This window comes from Corella eumyota, chromosome 4 (assembly GCF_963082875.1).
Source record: "Corella eumyota chromosome 4, kaCorEumy4.1, whole genome shotgun sequence".
Taxonomy (NCBI): domain Eukaryota; kingdom Metazoa; phylum Chordata; class Ascidiacea; order Phlebobranchia; family Corellidae; genus Corella; species Corella eumyota.
The window spans coordinates 12,962,121-12,983,241 of NC_137493.1; the positions used below are offsets into that span (position 1 = coordinate 12,962,121).

Sequence of the window (21,121 nt, forward strand, 5' to 3'; positions counted from 1 at the left end):
TCTAAACATTATTTTTTAATATTTGCTCAGTTTTTATATTTTGTTAGTTCAAAATGTTAAATATTTTTATGAAATTTTTATTACTTATTTTTAAGATTTTTTATTTGATTTTTTCAATTTTTGTTTTTATTTTTTTAGATGGGACAAACTGATATCTAACACCTCAGCTCAATCAGTTGCAATTAATGATATTTACAAAAAATCAAAAAATGTAAGTACATATAAGTTATATTAAAAAATTTAATTACATAAAATCATTAGTAATACATTTGTATTCTCTTTTGTTTAGAAATTTATTGTAATTCTTTTGAAAATTTTTTTGCAAAATTAAAACTAAAATTTTTGATTTTTTTTAGTTTGAAGATGGAATTACCAAGTTTCGAACCTGGATCGACTCGGCCAAGAAAAATCTTGAGACTCAAAATTTCCATCAACAATTAGAAGATCCAACCCCAATTAAAACTGAACTAGAAGCCCACAAAGTACCTTTGATTTAAAATCTTTTTTTATTGGATAAAATTACTAGGATATTTTATAATAGTTTTATATATATTTTTTTTTTAAATGAGTGTAAATTTTGCATATAAAATCTATTAATTTAGTAAAATTTATGTTTTTTAATATTTTTATTTTTTCAAGGAATTTCAGCGTGCATTAGACTCAAAGCAGCCAGTGTACGACGCTGTCATCAAATCAGGAAAAATGTTGCACGAAAAGTCCCAACTTGCCAGCGATAAAGTTGAAATCGAGAAACAATTACGACAACTTAAACAAGAATGGGTCGCCCTTAAAGAACAATCATTTAAAAGGTAATTTAAATTTTTAAGGTGGTGGGAATCGAACCCAAGACCTTATGTGGCAATGTCCATTGACCTAGACCACCGATTCTACCTTCATCTATTTTCAAAAATTAATTTGATATTTTTAGAAAACAACAATTGGAAGAAACTCTTATGTTTTCTGGAAGGTTCTTAGATGCGATCGATTCTTTAATTCAGTGGTTATCTCGTATTGAGCCACAGTTAACTGATGATGTTATGGTACATGGGGATATACATACTGTTGATGCTTTAATGGATAAACATGCTGTAAGTTAAAAAAATTCCAAATTTTTAATAAATTTTTTTTTGTTATAGATTTTAATTGGTTTGGCTTTTCTGTATATTGTAAAATGTGACTTTTTATCTAAACCGTTTTTGATGTTATTTTCACGTTTTTTTAAGCTGGTAAAACTTTTTAATAAAGTCTAATTTACAACTAACATTCTAATACACTTCACAAAAATTTGCAAAAACATCAGTTTAAGCAATCTTTTTAATAAAAAATTAATAATTGTTGCTAAAAAAAGTTTAAATAATTTAATTCAACAGTGCATCTTATATATTCATGTTGTTATATGTTTGTTTTATTTATTTAGATTCTCACAAATGAGTTAAATGCAAGATATGCCAATGTTGAAGCTTTACAAAACTCACTTGGAGATCAGGAAGATGGTTGGTTGGACTCTCAAATGAAGGTAATTTTTGGCCTTTTTTGCATAAAAATTACTATATGCATATTACTTGCATTAACTTCTCATGCGACTAAAAATGTTATCAAAATTTCATTAAAATCTATTACCCCATTTTTTTGATAAAGTAAAATCGAATATATTTTTAATCTTTATTAAAATTATTTTTGTCACAACTTTGTTATTTTCTTAGTGGTGTCACACATAGGTCACAACTTTTGTTCACAGCTTAGATTATTTAAACATTTTTGTTTAACTTGTAGGATTTGGTGAAGAGATGGGATGATGTTTCAAAGTTGGTTGATAGTAAACAGAAGAAGTTGGATGAAGCTAATGAACAGGTATAACTATTACCAGCTTTACATTGCATTTTGTATGTTATAAATCAATTTACTTTAAACAGTTACAGTTATTTAGTGAAATTATTTACATATTCTTAAAGCACTATGTAAAGTTCTAGTTGCGTTAAATTGAAAAAGAATAATAATAATAAATCTTAAGCGCCTTGTACTTCCTTTTCTTCTACAATAAAACTTGGTTTTAATATATTTTTTTGTTTTAGGCAAAAGAACTTCAATTTACAGCCAAGAAATTCCTAGAACATTTATCAACAGTTGAAAGAAACCTCGCAGCTCATCAAAAACTTCCAAATGATGAATTTCAACTTCAGGTTATTTACTTATTATATAAATTTTAAGTTTTGTTCTGTATTTGTTAATATAATTTTGTGTTTTGTAAAATATCCTTAAAAATATTTCTTTGCAAGGGCTTTAAAATACTGATAGTTGTTTAATTAATTTCTCTTTCTTATGATATCTTTAATAAAAAGCTGTAATAATTTTGTCTCATTTTAATATTTAAAACTGGATATTTAAAAATTGTTTATAAATGACAAACTTATTAAACTTCTTTATTTTATACTTACTTAATGACGGCAGCGTGGTGTATTGGTAAGAACACTTGTTACACCACACATGAGGTTGTGGGTTCAATTCCCACTGAAAGGTGCTATAAACGATATGAACTTCTGCTGAGTCAGCACTAAATCAGCAGCATAATTACCGGGCAATTATAATTTTTATAATATCCCAAACTGTCACAGGCAACTTGAGACTCGGAGTAACTGATGTTACTCTATGTTTAGGTCGCACATTCGACCTTCCCACATCGAGGATAAAAACATATACAAAAAAAAATAAAGAAAAGAATGTCCTATCTTAAGTTCACCTTGAAAAAGGAATCTAAATTTAAAATTTTATTTTTACACTACGTTACAGGAACTCAAACTATCCCACCAAGCTCTGGTAAAAGACATGGAAGAACACAACAAGGATTTAAACAAAATTGTTGAACTTGCTAACTCCATATTAACTCATCCCCACCCTGATGCTGTAACTCCAATCAAACAAATTATTAAAGTTGTGCAAGGAAAAGCTGAAGAGGTAAGTTGAATAAGTATTGTTACTATTAAAATATATTTGTGATGCTTTTTTAGATTTTGCATATTTTTTGTTTAAACTTCTTTAAAATATGAGTTTAAATATTTTTAAAGAATTATAGTAAATAAGAATTTTTAAAAATTGAGTTTTTATTTAAAATTTAAAAAAATTTTAAGAGATTACTTAATAAACATTTGGTAAAAAAGACTCACTTGTACCTTAAGGTTCTACCTAATTCTCCGCTGTGCTTCTTAGTTTAAATTTTTTCTAAGAAACCTAAAGTACACAAGTAATCCAAAAAAATTCTAAAAAATGATTTAAAAAAATTTTTGAATTTTTTCTAGGTTCAGTTTAAATGTGACGAACACGGTCAACAAATCGACGATGCCCTCAACAAATTACTCGAAGATGCAAACCTCATGAAAAACTTGGATAAATGGTTGGATGAAGCTGAAAACTCACTTAAAAACAAAGAGGACCCAACACCAGAAAATATTCAAGCGTAAGATTTATATATTTTGTGTATTTTTTTTATTCTTTAATTATTTTTTAATATTTTTCTAATTTTTATTTGATAATTTATAACTTTTTTAGTAAATTAAAAAAAAAAAATTGTTTGTTGAAAAAATTTTTTTTATTTTCTTAAATCGATAAAATTTTCTTTAGGTTGGTGGATGAGCACCAGAAATTCCAAGAGGAGATGTTGCTACGGCAACCAGATTACGAGTTACTGACGAGTCTTTATAGTAAGAGAAAATCAGGAGGGAAAAAGGGAGACGGTTCACCTAGATCTAAAGGTAATTTTTCTGTTTTTGATCATTTTTTTACCAATTTCAACAAAAAAAATTTTTTTTTTAGAAAAAAGTGCATTAACTAAAATATCTTCAGCATTTTTTGAGATTATGAATTTTTAAATAAATTTGAATTTTTATTATTTATAGAATCCCCATCATACATGGAGGGATTATGTGACAACATGCATTCCAAGTGGCAGAGAGTTTGGCTGATGACATTAGAACGACAGAGAGCTCTACAACAAGCCCAAGAAAGCTACAGAAGAGTAAGAACTTTTTTTAAATAAACTTAGTTAGATATTGTAAAAAAAAAATTCTAATATAACAAATCCTAAAAAATCCTCATATTGTCATTTTATTCTAGTTTTTTAATTGTTTTCTAAAATTTAAAAAATCTTTTTATAATTAAATACAAAATTTTTTTTTAAATAAAGTGTTCTAATTTAGACAAAACTAACCTTTAATAATAACTTTCAAAACAAAAAAGTTATTTTTTGTTTATTTATATTTTATGAAAAAATTAAGTTATCTTTGTTGAATTAAGTTATATTGTAACAGTTTTTAAAAATAAATACAATATACTGTTATTAATAAAAGTGTTTTAATTTAGCTAAAAAAAAAACTTTTTAAGAATAATTTTCAAAACAAAATTTTTTTTTATTTTTTAGCAAACTGTGTTGGACGGTTTTGTGTTTGATGATTGGAGGAAGAGATATATGAAGTGGATGAAACACAAGAAATCGAGGGTCATGGACTTCTTCAGGGAGATGGATTCAGATGGGAGAGGAAATATAGCGAGGGACAAATTTATCAACAGCATTTTAGAATCAAGTATGTTATATTTTTTTTTTTTTTTTTAAAAACTGTTTAAAACATGTAAGAAAGTGTGCTTAAATATATATAATGAAGCTTAGCAGACAATCTTTTCATGAATGTTAAATTTATAGCCCTACAAAAGTAAAACAGCCAGTTGTGGCACGCCGGTAAACTATTAGTTAAAAAACCCTGCAACCCTGTTACTACGAGTAAAAATGCCAAATATCAACCTTTTTTTATTATATTGTTTTTTTTCAAAAAATTAAATCGTTTTTTTATTATAATTTTGAAAATTTTAAAATAGTTTAAAAGTTGATTTATGTTTTTTTTTCATTTATTTTGCTACACCTGAGTTAGTTTATTATTTGCATTTAATACTTATTTATTAGTTTTTAAAATTTTGATTTATTATTTTTTGCAATTTTTATTTTATATTGGATTTATTTTACCAGAATTCAACACCAGTCGAACGGAAATGGAAAAAGTTGCTGACATTTTTGATCGGGACGGCGACGGATTTATCGACTATTATGAGTTTGTCGCAGCTCTCTATCCCACCAAGGAAAGTTACAAACCTGAGAGTGATGCTGATAAGATCGACGATGAAGTCGTGCGACAAGTGGCCAAATGTACTTGTTATAAGAGGTTTCAGGTTCAACAAATTGCTGAGAATAAATATCGGGTGGGTTTTTTGGTTTAACTAATATAAGAGATTGTTAACTGTTTTGTTATTTAAGTAATTTTTACAGTATATATATATTATTGTTATAATCAAGTTTTTTTTTTATAGTCTTTAGTTTTTTTTTTCAGAATCTGTGATTTTTTTCATTTCTTACACCTTGGTATTAATATAAATAATTTAAAAAAAATAATTTGCAAATTTTTAACTTTTTTTAAGTATTTTTTGCAATGTATTTACATACCATTTTATTTAAATAAATTACATTGAAATACTGAGTGTACCAAAATTTAACCTTGATTCATAAATTTTTAAATTTTTTTTCTAGTTTGGTGACAATCAACAACTTAGATTAGTACGAATATTAAGAAGTACAGTGATGGTAAGAGTTGGTGGAGGATGGATGGCCCTTGATGAATTTCTGATCAAAAACGACCCCTGCAGAGGTACACATATAAATTCAAGTAGAAAAGATTTTTTTTACTTTTAAATGCAGGTATGTTAAAATTAATGTTTTTTTTGTTTATTTTAATAGCCAAGGGACGCACAAATGCCGAATTGCGGGAAAAGTTTATTCTTCCTGAAGGTGCAAGTCAGGGAATGACAGCTTTCAGAACTAAAAGAACACCGACACCAAAAAAGTAAGACAAACTTAAAAATTAAATGCCAACAAAAATTAATTAAATTGTAAAAAAAAATTTACAAATTCTATTTTAGTGGACAATATATTATTCATATTTTAAATTTTTTTTTGCATTTTACCTAAAAGTAATGGAATTTTTTTATTTTCACTATTTTTTAACTTTAAATATTGCAATTTAGAGCACAACCTGGCCTTAACAACACACAACCAACTGGCAAAACTCCCTCTCCTTCACATAAAGCCAGACCTAAACTTAATGCAACAACTCCAGTAACACCCTGTAATGCCCATCCTAATCAACACACAGGTATGTAGAAAAATATTTTCAATTTATTGTTTAAAATATGTTTTTAAAGTCTATAAGATAAGCATACTTTAACCTTGGTTATTTTGTTTTATTGTAATGAAATCTTGTAAACCAGCATTAGTTATATGACAAAAGGCATTTAAAATCAAATTTGGAATAAAATATTAAATATTTTAGGATTCTGTATATCTTATAGTTTGTTTGGCTTATACTGGTTTAACCTTGAAAATTAAATTTTATTGTAAAAAAAAATATATATATTTTTAGTGATTGTTAAAAAAAAATTTATAAGTTTATGTTAAATTTTGCATTTGTTTTTTAAAAGCTTCGTCTTCTGCCAAGAAAGGATTTGGTTTTGGGGCAAAAACTCCTACTGGAAAAACCAGCAGAAGATAACCCATTCCTATTTTTAATGTGCTTTATTATTTTTTACCTTTTTTTTAATTGCCCAAATTTTGCAGTTGTATTGTATGGTACTACATGTAATTTCATATCAATGTGCTGAATCACTACGAGCTTATTAAATTTATTTTATTTCGTTTGATTTTTTAGTGGGCAGGTTTTTTTTCCCCATGCAATCAACACAATTTTTTTCTTCACCGTAGTTTTTATAGCTTAGTTATCGTAGAATTTTTTCTGTATTTTTTTCAGTCAATTGATTTCAACTTTTTATCGATACTTTTTTAATTGTTGTACTTTAGGTTACTGGTCGCTTAGTTCACTGCTTCAGTGTTCAAATATAACTACTATTAAAAAAAATTTAAAAATCATAATTGTTAAAAAAAAAAAATTCCGGTTTTGAAGCAAACTGTGATTTGAAATTAACATTGTTGCTTAGGAACAATGTAATAGAAATGAGTTTGCTTTCATGTTTAAATCAAAAAGGTTTTTATTGTAGTTCTCTATGGTAGTTGAGGTTTTAAACCAAAATTGAATTTTTATTACCGATATATCATTTTTAAAGCAGTAAGGTATACTATTATTAGATTGATATGTAGATAGCATCTGATAAGTTATTTACAATAACAATAAACCAATATGTAGGCTTTAAAGTTAAAATTCTTTTGTGATAGTTGTTAAAAAAATATTTCAATTAAATGTGAACAAAACAATTTATTTAATTTTAACACAAAAGTTAATGTAAAAGCATATTATAAGTAAATTTAGCCAAAACAAATTAACTAGGCTTTAGTATTTCTTTTTCTTTACCAGAAAAAATTGAATCAATTTGTTTAAAAAAGTAACTACAATAAATGTTTAGTTGACTACTCACTGCCTTTTCGAAATCGTCATTATTTTTTTCATGTGCCTTTACTTTGGATTCAGCCCTAGACACTATTTTGCGAATAGCATCTTTGCAAGTGTTCATTCGCTGCCTGGCAAGTTTTACCACAGCTATTCTGTGTTCGTTAGTCACTTGAGAAATAGGGATATTGATAATTGTTCCTTTAACACTGGGGTTCAGGTTTAATTTGCTTTCACGGATCGATTTTTCGGCAACTTTTATATATTCCGGGAACTCAACCATGTCAATGGTCACAAGCCTTGGAGATTGTTTTGTTATCCTTGCAACCTCGTTAAGATAAAACTCGTCATCTTCCAAATTAATTTTTAGACTTTGAAAAATACTCAAGTCTGCCCCGACACGGAATTCTTTAATGTAATTTTCACGCAATTCCGATATCTCGTCTTTTATTTGATTTTCAACATCAATAAGATCGATTATATGTTCAGCATCAACTGGACGAATAATCTCCTTATATTTTTTACCTGTTTTTCCCTTGGATTTTGACAAAAATTCCGTTGAGGTTACATGCAAATGCTTAAATTGTGTATACGTTTTGGTGAAATTTTGAACATTCGAAGGTTGTGTTGTATTGGTTGATATTAACAATGAATTTATTGCTGGTTGACTAAAAAAATATTGTGAACGACTAGCCAAACAACGTATTCGAGCAGCCATTTTTATTACCACAAATTCATAAACGCTTCTTACATAAACAGAATTAATCTAGTAAAAACCAATACTTCTAAACTAACGACTTAGAATTTTTACCACGTGTTTTTTTTTTTTTAATAACAAATAGAAGTTGTAACTACTGATTGCTTTTTTAAACTTTTTTCAACGTAGAAAGCCTTGCTCGAAAAATTCCCTGTTGATACGTTTGGATTTTTATACTAAATTTTAAAATTTGTAAAAAATTAAAATAAACTAGATTTATTTGATAAATAAAATATGGTTCGAAATTATTTGATTATGTTTAGCATAAATTTTTATAAATAAAAAAATATGCTTACACCTTAACTAAGAATTTTACATATTTTTGATTTTTAATAAACAAACAAGCATTTATATATATTATACAAATAAAATTAATTTTTTAACCCAGTTCTATGTTGTTAATATCAAGATATACAATTTACTAAATTTTAAATTCCCAAAATTGATTTTTGATTTTTAATAAATAAACAAGCATTTAAATAAAATAAACAAACGAAAATTATTTTTTAAACATGTATTTTAATACTAATATCATAAAATACATTATATTAAATTTTAAATGCTTAATATCAAACTTTAATTTTTAATAAACAAACAAGAATTTAAATATAATAAACAAACAAAAATTAAATTTTTAATCCATTTTCGAGTTATTAACATTATGATATATAACTGACCAAAATTTGAAAACTTAATAACGATCACTAAATTTTAATAAACAAACACCTATTAATTACTAATTAATAATTTTAAATTATCAAAATAGGAGGATTAAAACACAATATGATAATAAACAACATACTAAAATTTTAAAAATTAATATACACAAAATCAAAAGTTATTCGATTTCAAAATTCGGATTAGTAAGAATAAAAATAAAAATAACTAGATTTATTTGATAAATAAAATATGGTTCGAAATCATTTAATTATTTTTAAAATTAATCTCTATTAATAAATAAATTTATGCATAAACATTACTTAATTAAGAATTCTAACTAAAATAATGAATCAAATGTTACGTATGTAATTGTTGGAGTAAGGAAATTTTAGAACAAAATTATTTTAAAAATTTTAAAATACTAATCTTTAATTTTTCAATCAACAAACAATTAATTAAATATACTTTTAAATAAAATAAACAACTAAAAATTATTTTTTAAACATGTATTTTAATTACAAATATTATAAAATACATTTTATTGAATTTTAAATGCCTAATATTAAACTTTTATTTTTAATAAACAAACAAGAATTTAAATATAATAAACAAACAAAAATTAAATTTTTAATCCATTTTCGAGTTATTAATATTATGATATATACCTGACCAAAATTTGAAAACTTAATAACGATTTCTAAATTTTAATAAACAAACACCTATTAATTACTAATTAATAATATTTAAATTATCAAAATAGAAGGATTGAAACACAATATAATAATAAACAACATACTAAAATTTTAAAAATTTATATACACAAAGTCAAAAGTTATTCGATTTCAAAATTCGGATTAGTAAGAATAAAAATAAAAATAATAATAAATATACGGACAATAACAATATGTTTCGAAATCTAAGATTTCGAACCATAATAATAACAAATATACGGACAATAACAATATGTTTCGAAATCTAAGATTTTGAACCATAATAATAAATACACTGACAATAACAATATGTTTCGAAATCTAAGATTTCGAACCATAATAAGGGTTCAATAGTAAATTAAAATAAAAAAATAATTAAATTAAAAAATTGTTTTACAGTTAAATTAAAAAAAAATGATTCAAAACATATTTAAGTTTTAAAAACTATTTTTTTGTTATCTTAAAGTTAACTGAATCTTTAACATTCAGTTAAATACATAATTTAGCATTTTTTTTTAAACTAAAAAAGTTAAAAATTAAATAGATATTTATTTTTAAATTTAAGAAATTTAAATGATTGTTTGATGTGTTCGATAGTGTATCAAGTTTAAAAGCTTTAAAGTATTTTATTTAGTATGGGAATATAAATAAATACATTCCAAAAAATAAATATTTATGTAGTAATAACAATATATCAAAGTTGGTTAACTAATGATAATTTTTGTAAATTTTTAAGAAAACTTGAAATATTTAACTTTATTTAATTTTTTTGATTAAGACAAAAAAATAATAACTTATTAAGAACAAAAATTTGTTACATACATTGTGATTCAATTTATATTTAATAATGTAAAATATTAATTAGCATGAAATATTATATAATCGAGGATAAAGCAATTTACATCTAAAACCATCCGAGCGTGATAAATAAAAACAGAAATCGGGGAGTTCCCCGAAGCGTCTTGAAGAAAATTGTAATTTCTTTTTTCTTTTTGATTAGGTTTTTCTCGCTTTCACGTAAATAGTTGGAAGGTTAACAAAAGAAGTTCATCAAGTGCAACCTAAAAATGACGAAGTTAAATTCATAGTTTTAACATGTTATTAATATTAACTGTTTACAAAAGTATTTCTTTGTGCCAAAGTGTCTTGTTATATCTCTACTGACGATCACAAAACTTCATTTCTGCGTTTATCAAGTTTAAATAAATTTAATTTGTTGATTACTTTTAGGTTTAAGGCTTGTTTGCTTTAACTTTTAAAATGTGTTTGGCTTAAACAATCATAGTAAAATTTTATTTTTAAAGTACTTCAAAATAGTTGGATGTCGTTACTTTAACTTGAGATTATATTTATGTTAAAACACTCAAAAGAACACCTAAGATAAAAAAAAATTCAAAAAATATTGAACAGAACAAAAATTACATCATTTTTATATTACGTATACATATATCGCGTGTAATTTAAGTTTTCAAATTCCGTTATGTAATATTTTATTAAATATATTTTTTGTTTTACAGGCAGTATTGATCATTACAACACATAACAACATCGGTTGTTCAACTTTATAAAATCATTTTTGTTTAATAAAATTGATCATAATATTTTTTTATTATCAAAAGTCTCTTGCAAACATATGTATATAAATAAGTAAAGCTTATAAATCGAGTCCGGTAGCTCAACGCGTAATGCCATACGTTGTAAGTAGCAAAGTCTAAGCTTCGAAACCCAGCTTCCCCATTGAAAAAAATTTTTTTTTTCACTCATAGCTATAGTCACGACCTGTAATATAAAAAAAATTTATGTTATGAATACGCAAAGAAAAAAGTGCTCAAATTATTGTTCTTTTGACTTTTTGAAAAACTTTCTTTATCTTGAATCTTAGTAACGTCATTACAATTCTAATTAACTATAAAATTTTAAGTTTTTCGACATACAATCCTTGTATGATCATTGGTCGAGCTAAGTATACAGTTTTGATAGGTCAAAAGGTCACGCGAACGATTCTATTTACGTGAAATAAAAAAATGCTCTTATTTTTGTTTTTTTAATTGTTTTCGAACATTTCTTGGGTTTAATTAGGTCACGTGATATTTTTGGCCAATGATATTGCATACAAATTAAAAAAAAAATTTTTAAATTAAAAAATAATTGTTCTGTTAGAACCGTAGGTCTTATTATAATGTTTACATAAAATTTTTTGAAAATATTAATATTCATAAAAGTTATGACATTTTTATTAAAAATTGACAAAATCTCAAAACTTAAAATTTTATATTTAGTTAGACGCGCATTGGCCTAACTAACATTCAAGATTAAACATTTTGCGAAAATTTTCAGTAAAACAAAGGTTTGATGTAATTTTTATTTTGGGTTTAATTAGGTCACGTGATATTTTTGGCCAATGATATTGCATACAAATTTTTTAAAAAAAATTTTAAATTGAAAAATAATTGTTGTGTTAGAACCGCACAGGTCCAATTACCGTGTTTACAGAATATTTTTCGAAAATATTAATATTCATAAAAGTTATGAAACTTTTATTAAAAATTTATGAAATCTCAAAACCTAAAATTTTGTATTTTATTAGACGCGCATTGGCCTAACTAACATTCAAGATAAAACATTTCGCAAAAATTTTCAATAAAACAAAAGTTTGAGGTAATTTTTATTTTGGGTTTAATTAGGTCACGTGATATTTTTGGCCAATGATATTGCATACAAATTTTTTGAAAAAAAATAAAAAATTTTAAATCGAAAAATAATTGTTGTGTTAGAACCGCATAGGTCCAATTACTGTGTTTACATAATATTTTTCCAAAATATTAATATTCATAAAAGTTATGAAACTTTTATTAAAAATTTATGAAATCTCAAAACCTAAAATTTTGTATTTTATTAGACGCGCATTGGCCTAACTAACATTCAAGATAAAACATTTCGCAAAAATTTTTAGTAAAACAAAAGTTTGAGGTAATTTTTATTTTGGGTTTATTTAGGTCACGTGATATTTTTGGCCAATGATATAGCATACAAATTTTTTGAAAAAAAATAAAAAATTTTAAATCGAAAAATAGTTGTTGTGTTAGAACCGCACAAGTCTAATTACCGTGTTTACAAAAAAATTTTTCAAAAATATTAATATTTCTAATTACCGTGTTTACAAAATATTTTTCGAAAATATTAATATTCATAAAAGTTATGAAACTTTTATTAAAAATTTATGAAATCTCAAAACCTAAAATTTTGTATTTTATTAGACGCGCATTGGCCTAACTAACATTCAAGATAAAACATTTCGCAAAAATTTTTAGTAAAACAAAAGTTTGAGGTAATTTTTATTTTGGGTTTATTTAGGTCACGTGATATTTTTGGCCAATAATATTGCATACAAATTTTTTAAAAAAAAATAAAAAATTTTAAATCGAAAAATATTTGTTGTGTTAGAACCGCACAGGTCTAATTACCGTGTTTACAAAATATTTTTCAAAAATATTAATATTCATAAAAGTTATGAAACTTTTATTAAAAATTTATGAAATCTCAAAACCTAAAATTTTGTATTTTATTAGACGCGCATTGGCCTAACTAACATTCAAGATAAAACATTTCGCGAAAATTTTGAGTAGAACAAAAGTTTGAGATAATTTTTATTTTGGGTTTAATTAGGTCACGTGATATTTTTGGCCAATGATATTGCATACAAATTTTTTGAAAAAAAATAAAAAATTTTAAATCGAAAAATAATTGTTGTGTTAGAACCGCACAGGTCCAATTACTGTGTTTACATAATATTTTTCCAAAATATTAATATTCATAAAAGTTATGAAACTTTTATTAAAAATTTATGAAATCTCAAAACTTAAAATTTTGTATTTTATTAGACGCGCATTGGCCTAACTAACATTCAAGATAAAACATTTCGCAAAAATTTTTAGTAAAACAAAAGTTTGAGGTAATTTTTATTTTGGGTTTTCATTAGGTCACGTGATATTTTTGGCCAATGATATTGCATACAAATTTTTTGAAAAAAAAAAAAAATTTTAAATCGAAAAATAATTGTTGTGTTAGAACCGCACAGGTCTAATTACCGTGTTTACAAAATATTTTTCGAAAATATTAATATTCATAAAAGTTATGACACTTTTATTAAAAATTTATGAAATCTCAAAACCTAAAATTTTGTATTTTATTAGACGCGCATTGGCCTAACTAACATTCAAGATAAAACATTTCGCGAAAATTTTCAGTAAAACATAAGTTTGAGGTAATTTTTATTTTGGTTTTCATTAGGTCACGTGATATTTTTGGCCAATGATATTGCATACAAATTTTTTGAAAAAAAAAAAAATTTTAAATCGAAAAATAATTGTTGTGTTAGAACCGCACAGGTCTAATTACCGTGTTTACAAAATATTTTTCGAAAATATTAATATTCATAAAAGTTATGACACTTTTATTAAAAATTTATGAAATCTCAAAACCTAAAATTTTGTATTTTATTAGACGCGCATTGGCCTAACTAACATTCAAGATAAAACATTTCGCAAAAATTTTTAGTAAAACAAAAGTTTGAGGTAATTTTTATTTTGGGTTTATTTAGGTCACGTGATATTTTTGGCCAATAATATTGCATACAAATTTTTTGAAAAAAAATAAAAAATTTTAAATCGAAAAATATTTGTTGTGTTAGAACCGCACAGATCTAATTACGGTGTTTACAAAATATTTTTCGAAAATATTAATATTCATAAAAGTTATGAAACTTTTATTAAAAATTAATGAAATCTCAAAACCTAAAATTTTGTATTTTATTAGACGCGCATTGGCCTAACTAACATTCAAGATAAAACATTTTGCAAAAATTTTGAGTAGAACAAAAGTTTGAGATAATTTTTATTTTGGGTTTACATAGGTCACGTGATATTTTTGGCCAATGATATTGCATACAAATTTTTTGAAAAAAAATAAAAAATTTTAAATCGAAAAATAATTGTTGAGTTAGAACCGCACAAGTCTAATTACCGTGTTTACAAAATATTTTCCAAAAATATTAATATTCATAAAAGTTATAAAACTTTTATTAAAAATTTATGAAATCTCAAAACCTAAAATTTTGTATTTTATTAGACGCGCATTGGCCTAACTAACATTCAAGATAAAACATTTTGCGAAAATTTTCAGTAAAACAAAAGTTTGAGGTTATTTTTATTTTGGTTTTCATTAGGTCACGTGATATTTTTGGCCAATGATATAGCATACAAATTTAAAAAAAAAAAAATAAAAAATTTTAAATCGAAAAATAATTGTTGTGTTAAAACCGCACAGGTCCAATTACCGTGTTTACAAAAAAATTTTTCAAAAATATTAATATTCATAAAAGTTATGACACTTTTATTAAAAATTTATGAAATCTCAAAACCTAAAATTTTGTATTTTATTAGACGCGCATTGGCCTAACTAACATTCAAGATAAAACATTTCGCAAAAATTTTTAGTAAAACAAAAGTTTGAGGTAATTTTTATTTTGGGTTTTCATTAGGTCACGTGATATTTTTGGCCAATGATATTGCATACAAATTTTTTGAAAAAAAAAAAAAATTTTAAATCGAAAAATAATTGTTGTGTTAGAACCGCACAGGTCTAATTACCGTGTTTACAAAATATTTTTCGAAAATATTAATATTCATAAAAGTTATGACACTTTTATTAAAAATTTATGAAATCTCAAAACCTAAAATTTTGTATTTTATTAGACGCGCATTGGCCTAACTAACATTCAAGATAAAACATTTCGCGAAAATTTTCAGTAAAACATAAGTTTGAGGTAATTTTTATTTTGGTTTTCATTAGGTCACGTGATATTTTTGGCCAATGATATTGCATACAAATTTTTTAAAAAAAAAAAAAAATTTTAAATCGAAAAATAATTGTTGTGTTAGAACCGCACAGGTCTAATTACCGTGTTTACAAAATATTTTTCGAAAATATTAATATTCATAAAAGTTATGACACTTTTATTAAAAATTTATGAAATCTCAAAACCTAAAATTTTGTATTTTATTAGACGCGCATTGGCCTAACTAACATTCAAGATAAAACATTTCGCAAAAATTTTTAGTAAAACAAAAGTTTGAGGTAATTTTTATTTTGGGTTTATTTAGGTCACGTGATATTTTTGGCCAATAATATTGCATACAAATTTTTTGAAAAAAAATAAAAAATTTTAAATCGAAAAATATTTGTTGTGTTAGAACCGCACAGATCTAATTACCGTGTTTACAAAATATTTTTCGAAAATATTAATATTCATAAAAGTTACGAAACTTTTATTAAAAATTAATGAAATCTCAAAACCTAAAATTTTGTATTTTATTAGACGCGCATTGGGGCCTAACTAACATTCAAGATAAAACATTTTGCAAAAATTTTGAGTAGAACAAAAGTTTGAGATAATTTTTAGTTTGGGTTTAATTAGGTCACGTGATATTTTTGGCCATTGATATTGCATACAAATTTTTTGAAAAAAAATAAAAAATTTTAAATCGAAAAATAATTGTTGTGTTAGAACCGCACAGGTCCAATTACCGTGTTTACATAATATTTTTCCAAAATATTAATATTCATAAAAGTTATGAAACTTTTATTAAAAATTTATGAAATCTCAAAACTTAAAATTTTGTATTTTATTAGACGCGCATTGGCCTAACTAACATTCAAGATAAAACATTTCGCAAAAATTTTTAGTAAAACAAAAGTTTGAGGTAATTTTTATTTTGGGTTTATTTAGGTCACGTGATATTTTTGGCCAATGATATTGCATACAAATTTTTTGAAAAAAAATAAAAAATTTTAAATCGAAAAATAATTGTTGAGTTAGAACCGCACAAGTCTAATTACCGTGTTTACAAAATATTTTTCAAAAATATTAATATTCATAAAAGTTATAAAACTTTTATTAAAAATTTATGAAATCTCAAAACCTAAAATTTTGTATTTTATTAGACGCGCATTGGCCTAACTAACATTCAAGATAAAACATTTTGCGAAAATTTTTAGTAAAACAAAAGTTTGAGGTTATTTTTATTTTGGTTTTCATTAGGTCACGTGATATTTTTGGCCAATAATATAGCATACAAATTTAAAAAAAAATAAATAAAAAATTTTAAATCGAAAAATAATTGTTGAGTTAGAACCGCACAAGTCTAATTACCGTGTTTACAAAATATTTTTCGAAAATATTAATATTCATAAAAGTTATGACACTTTTATTAAAAATTTATGAAATCTCAAAACCTAAAATTTTGTATTTTATTAGACGCGCATTGGCCTAACTAACATTCAAGATAAAACATTTCGCAAAAATTTTGAGTAAAACAAAAGTTTAAGGTAATTTTTATTTTGGGTTTATTTAGGTCACGTGATATTTTTGGCCAATAATATTGCATACAAATTTTTTGAAAAAAAATAAAAAATTTTAAATCGAAAAATATTTGTTGTGTTAGAACCGCACAGGTCTAATTACCGTGTTTACAAAATATTTTTCAAAAATATTAATATTCATAAAAGTTATGAAACTTTTATTAAAAATTTATGAAATCTTAAAACCTAAAATTTTGTATTTTATTAGACGCACATTTGCCTAACTAACATTCAAGATAAAACATTTCGCGAAAATTTTCAGTAAAACAAAAGTTTGAGGTAATTTTTATTTTGGGTTTAATTAGGTCACGTGATATTTTTGGCCATTGATATTGCATACAAATTTTTTGAAAAAAAATAAAAAAATTTAAATCGAAAAATAATTGTTGTGTTAGAACCGCACAGGTCCAATTACCGTGTTTACAAAATATTTTTCAAAACTATTAATATTCATAAAAGTTATGAAACTTTTATTAAAAATTTATGAAATCTTAAAACCTAAAATTTTGTATTTTATTAGACGCACATTGGCCTAACTAACATTCAAGATAAAACATTTCGCAAAAATTTTTAGTAAAACAAAAGTTTGAGGTAATTTTTATTTTGGGTATAATTAGGTCACGTGATATTTTTGGCCAATGATATTGCATACAAATTTTTTGAAAAAAAATTAAAAATTTTAAATCAAAAATAATTGTTGTGTTAGAACCGCACAGGTCCAATTACCGTGTTTACAAAATATTTTTCAAAAATATTAATATTCATAAAAGTTATGAAACTTTTATTAAAAATTTATGAAATCTCAAAACCTAAAATTTTGTATTTTATTAGACGCGCATTGGCCTAACTAACATTCAAGATAAAACATTTCGCGAAAATTTTGAGTAAAACAAAAGTTTGAGGTAATTTTTATTTTGGGTTTAATTAGGTAACGTGATATTTTTGGCCAATGATATTGCATACAAATTTTTTGAAAAAAAATAAAAAAATTTTAAATCAAAAAATAATTGTTGTGTTAGAACCGCACAGGTCCAATTGCAGTGTTTACAAAATATTTTTCGAAAATATTAATATTCATAAAAGTTATGAAACTTTTATTAAAAATTTATGAAATCTCAAAATCTGAAATTTTATATTTAATTAGGCGTGCATTGGCCTAACTAACATTCAAGATAAAACATTTTGCAAAAATTTTGAGTAGAACAAAAGTTTGAGATAATTTTTATTTTGGGTTTAATTAGGTCACGTGATATTTTTGGCCAATGATATTGCATACAAATTTTTTGAAAAAAATTAAAAAATTTTAAATCGAAAAATAATTGTTGTGTTAGAACCGCACAGGTCCAATTACCGTGTTTACATAATATTTTTCCAAAATATTAATATTCATAAAAGTTATGAAACTTTTATTAAAAATTTATGAAATCTCAAAACCTAAAATTTTGTATTTTATTAGACGCGCATTGGCCTAACTAACATTCAAGATAAAACATTTCGCAAAAATTTTTAGTAAAACATAAGTTTGAGGTAATTTTTATTTTGGGTTTATTTATGTCACGTGATATTTTTGGCCAATGATATTGCATACAAATTTTTTAAAAAAAAATAAAAAAATTTTAAATCGAAAAATAATTGTTGTGTTAGAACTGCACAGGTCCAATTACCGTGTTCACAAAATATTTTTTAAAAATATTAATATTCATAAAAGTTATGAAACTTTTATTAAAAACTTATGAAATCTCAAAATCTGAAATTTTATATTTAATTAGGCGTGCATTGGCCTAACTAACATTCAAGATAAAACATTTTGCAAAAATTTTGAGTAGAACAAAAGTTTGAGATAATTTTTATTTTGGGGTTAATTAGGTCACGTGATATTTTTGGCCAATGATATTGCATACAAATTTTTTGAAAAAAAAATTTAAATCGAAAAATAATTGTTGTGTTAGAACCGCACAGGTCTAATTACTGTGTTTACAAAATATTTTTCGAAAATATCAATATTCATAAAAGTTATGAAACTTTTATTAAAAATTTATGAAATCTCAAAACCTAAAATTTTGTATTTTATTAGACGCGCATTGGCCTAACTAACATTCAAGATAAAACATTTTGCGAAAATTTTCAGTAAAACAAAAGTTTGAGGTTATTTTTATTTTGGTTTTCATTAGGTCACGTGATATTTTTGGCCAATGATATAGCATACAAATTTAAAAAAAAATAAATAAAAAATTTTAAATCAAAATATAATTGTTGTGTTAGAACCGCACAGATCTAACTACCGTGTTTACAAAATATTTTTCAAAAATATTAATATTCATAAAAGTTATGAAACTTTTATTAAAAATTTATGAAATCTCAAAACCTAAAATTTTGTATTTCATTAAACGCGCATTGGCCTAACTAACATTTAAGATAAAACATTTCGCGAAAATTTTCAGTAAAACAAAATTTTGAGGTAATTTTTATTTTGGGTTTAATTAGGTCACGTGATATTTTTGGTCAATGATATTGCATAAAATTTTTTTGAAAAAAAATTAAAAATTTTAAATCGAAAAATAATTGTTGTGTTAGAACCGCACATTTCCAATTACCGTGTTTACAAAATATTTTTCGAAAATATTAATATTCATAAAAGTTATGAAACTTTTATTAAAAATTTATGAAATCTTAAAACCTAAAATTTTGTATTTTATTAGACGCGCATTGGCCTAACTAACATTCAAGATAAAACATTTCGCGAAAATTTTTAGTAAAACAAAAGTTTAAGGTAATTTTTATTTTGGGTTTAATTAGGTCACGTGATATTTTTGGCCATGGATATTGCATACAAATTTTTTAAAAAAAAATAAAAAATTTTAAATCGAAAAATAATTGTTGTTTTAGAACCGCACAGGTCCAATTACCGTGTTTACAAAAAATTTTTCAAAAATATTAATATTCATAAAAGTTATGAAACTTTTATTAAAAATTTATAAAATCTCAAAACCTAAAATTTTGTATTTTATTAGACGCGCATTGGCCTAACTAACATTCAAGATAAAACATTTCGCGAAAATTTTCAGTAAAACATAAGTTTGAGGTAATTTTTATTTTGGTTTTCATTAGGTCACGTGATATTTTTGGCCAATGATATTGCATACAAATTTTTTGAAAAAAAAAAAAATTTTAAATCGAAAAATAATTGTTGTGTTAGAACCGCACGGGTCTAATTACCGTGTTTACAAAATATTTTTCAAAAATATTAATATTCATAAAAGTTATGACACTTTTATTAAAAATTTATGAAATCTCAAAACCTAAAATTTTGTATTTTATTAGACGCGCATTGGCCTAACTAACATTCAAGATTAAACATTTCGCAAAAATTTTTAGTAAAACAAAAGTTTGAGGTAATTTTTATTTTGGGTTTATTTAGGTCACGTGATATTTTTGGCCAATAATATTGCATACAAATTTTTTGAAAAAAAATAAAAAATTTTAAATCGAAAAATATTTGTTGTGTTAGAACCGCACAGATCTAATTACCGTGTTTACAAAATATTTTTCGAAAATATTAATATTCATAAAAGTTATGAAACTTTTATTAAAAATTAATGAAATCTCAAAATCTAAAATTTTGGATTTTATTAGACGCGCATTGGCCTAACTAACATTCAAGATAAAACATTTTGCGAAAATTTTCAGTAAAACAAAAGTTTGAGGTTATTTTTATTTTGGTTTTCATTAGGTCACGTGATATTTTTGGCCAATGATATAGCATACAAATTTAAAAAAAAATAAATAAAAAATTTTAAATCAAAATATAATTGTTGTGTTAGAACCGCACAGATCTAACTACCGTGTTTACAAAATATTTTTCAAAAATATTAATATTCATAAAAGTTATGAAACTTTTATTAAAAATTTATGAAATCTCAAAACCTAAAATTTTGTATTTCATTAAACGCGCATTGGCCTAACTAACATTTAAGATAAAACATTTCGCGAAAATTTTCAGTAAAACAAAATTTTGAGGTAATTTTTATTTTGGGTTTAATTAGGTCACGTGATATTTTTGGTCAATGATATTGCATAAAATTTTTTTGAAAAAAAATTAAAAATTTTAAATCGAAAAATAATTGTTGTGTTAGAACCGCACA

General features: G+C 24.2%; 2 protein-coding genes across 11 annotated transcripts in view; one reads left to right on the plus strand and one right to left on the minus strand.

The window, feature by feature from the left end:
- Positions 1-6,937, plus strand: part of LOC145750336 (microtubule-actin cross-linking factor 1-like) — an 80,024-nt gene extending 73,087 nt beyond the window's left edge. For all 10 annotated transcript variants that reach the window (XM_082566339.1, XM_082566342.1, XM_082566341.1 and 7 more), the window contains 17 exons: positions 139-211; positions 357-482; positions 640-809; positions 929-1,088; positions 1,418-1,516; positions 1,774-1,851; positions 2,073-2,180; positions 2,788-2,952; positions 3,294-3,451; positions 3,616-3,746; positions 3,891-4,009; positions 4,412-4,574; positions 5,012-5,241; positions 5,567-5,684; positions 5,774-5,879; positions 6,061-6,188; positions 6,514-6,937. In XM_082566339.1, coding sequence (XP_082422465.1) covers positions 139-211; positions 357-482; positions 640-809; positions 929-1,088; positions 1,418-1,516; positions 1,774-1,851; positions 2,073-2,180; positions 2,788-2,952; positions 3,294-3,451; positions 3,616-3,746; positions 3,891-4,009; positions 4,412-4,574; positions 5,012-5,241; positions 5,567-5,684; positions 5,774-5,879; positions 6,061-6,188; positions 6,514-6,584 — 2,203 coding nt within the window. In that variant the 3' untranslated portion in view covers positions 6,585-6,937. The remainder of the gene's footprint in view (positions 1-138; positions 212-356; positions 483-639; positions 810-928; positions 1,089-1,417; positions 1,517-1,773; positions 1,852-2,072; positions 2,181-2,787; positions 2,953-3,293; positions 3,452-3,615; positions 3,747-3,890; positions 4,010-4,411; positions 4,575-5,011; positions 5,242-5,566; positions 5,685-5,773; positions 5,880-6,060; positions 6,189-6,513) is intronic.
- A 423-nt stretch (positions 6,938-7,360) lies between these two features.
- Positions 7,361-8,235, minus strand: LOC145750489 (ribosome-recycling factor-like). The gene has a single exon (XM_082566535.1). The coding sequence runs from the start codon at positions 8,149-8,151 to the stop codon at positions 7,366-7,368; it is 786 nt and encodes a 261-aa protein (XP_082422661.1). The 5' UTR covers positions 8,152-8,235; the 3' UTR covers positions 7,361-7,365.
- Between the last annotated feature and the right edge of the window lie 12,886 nt (positions 8,236-21,121).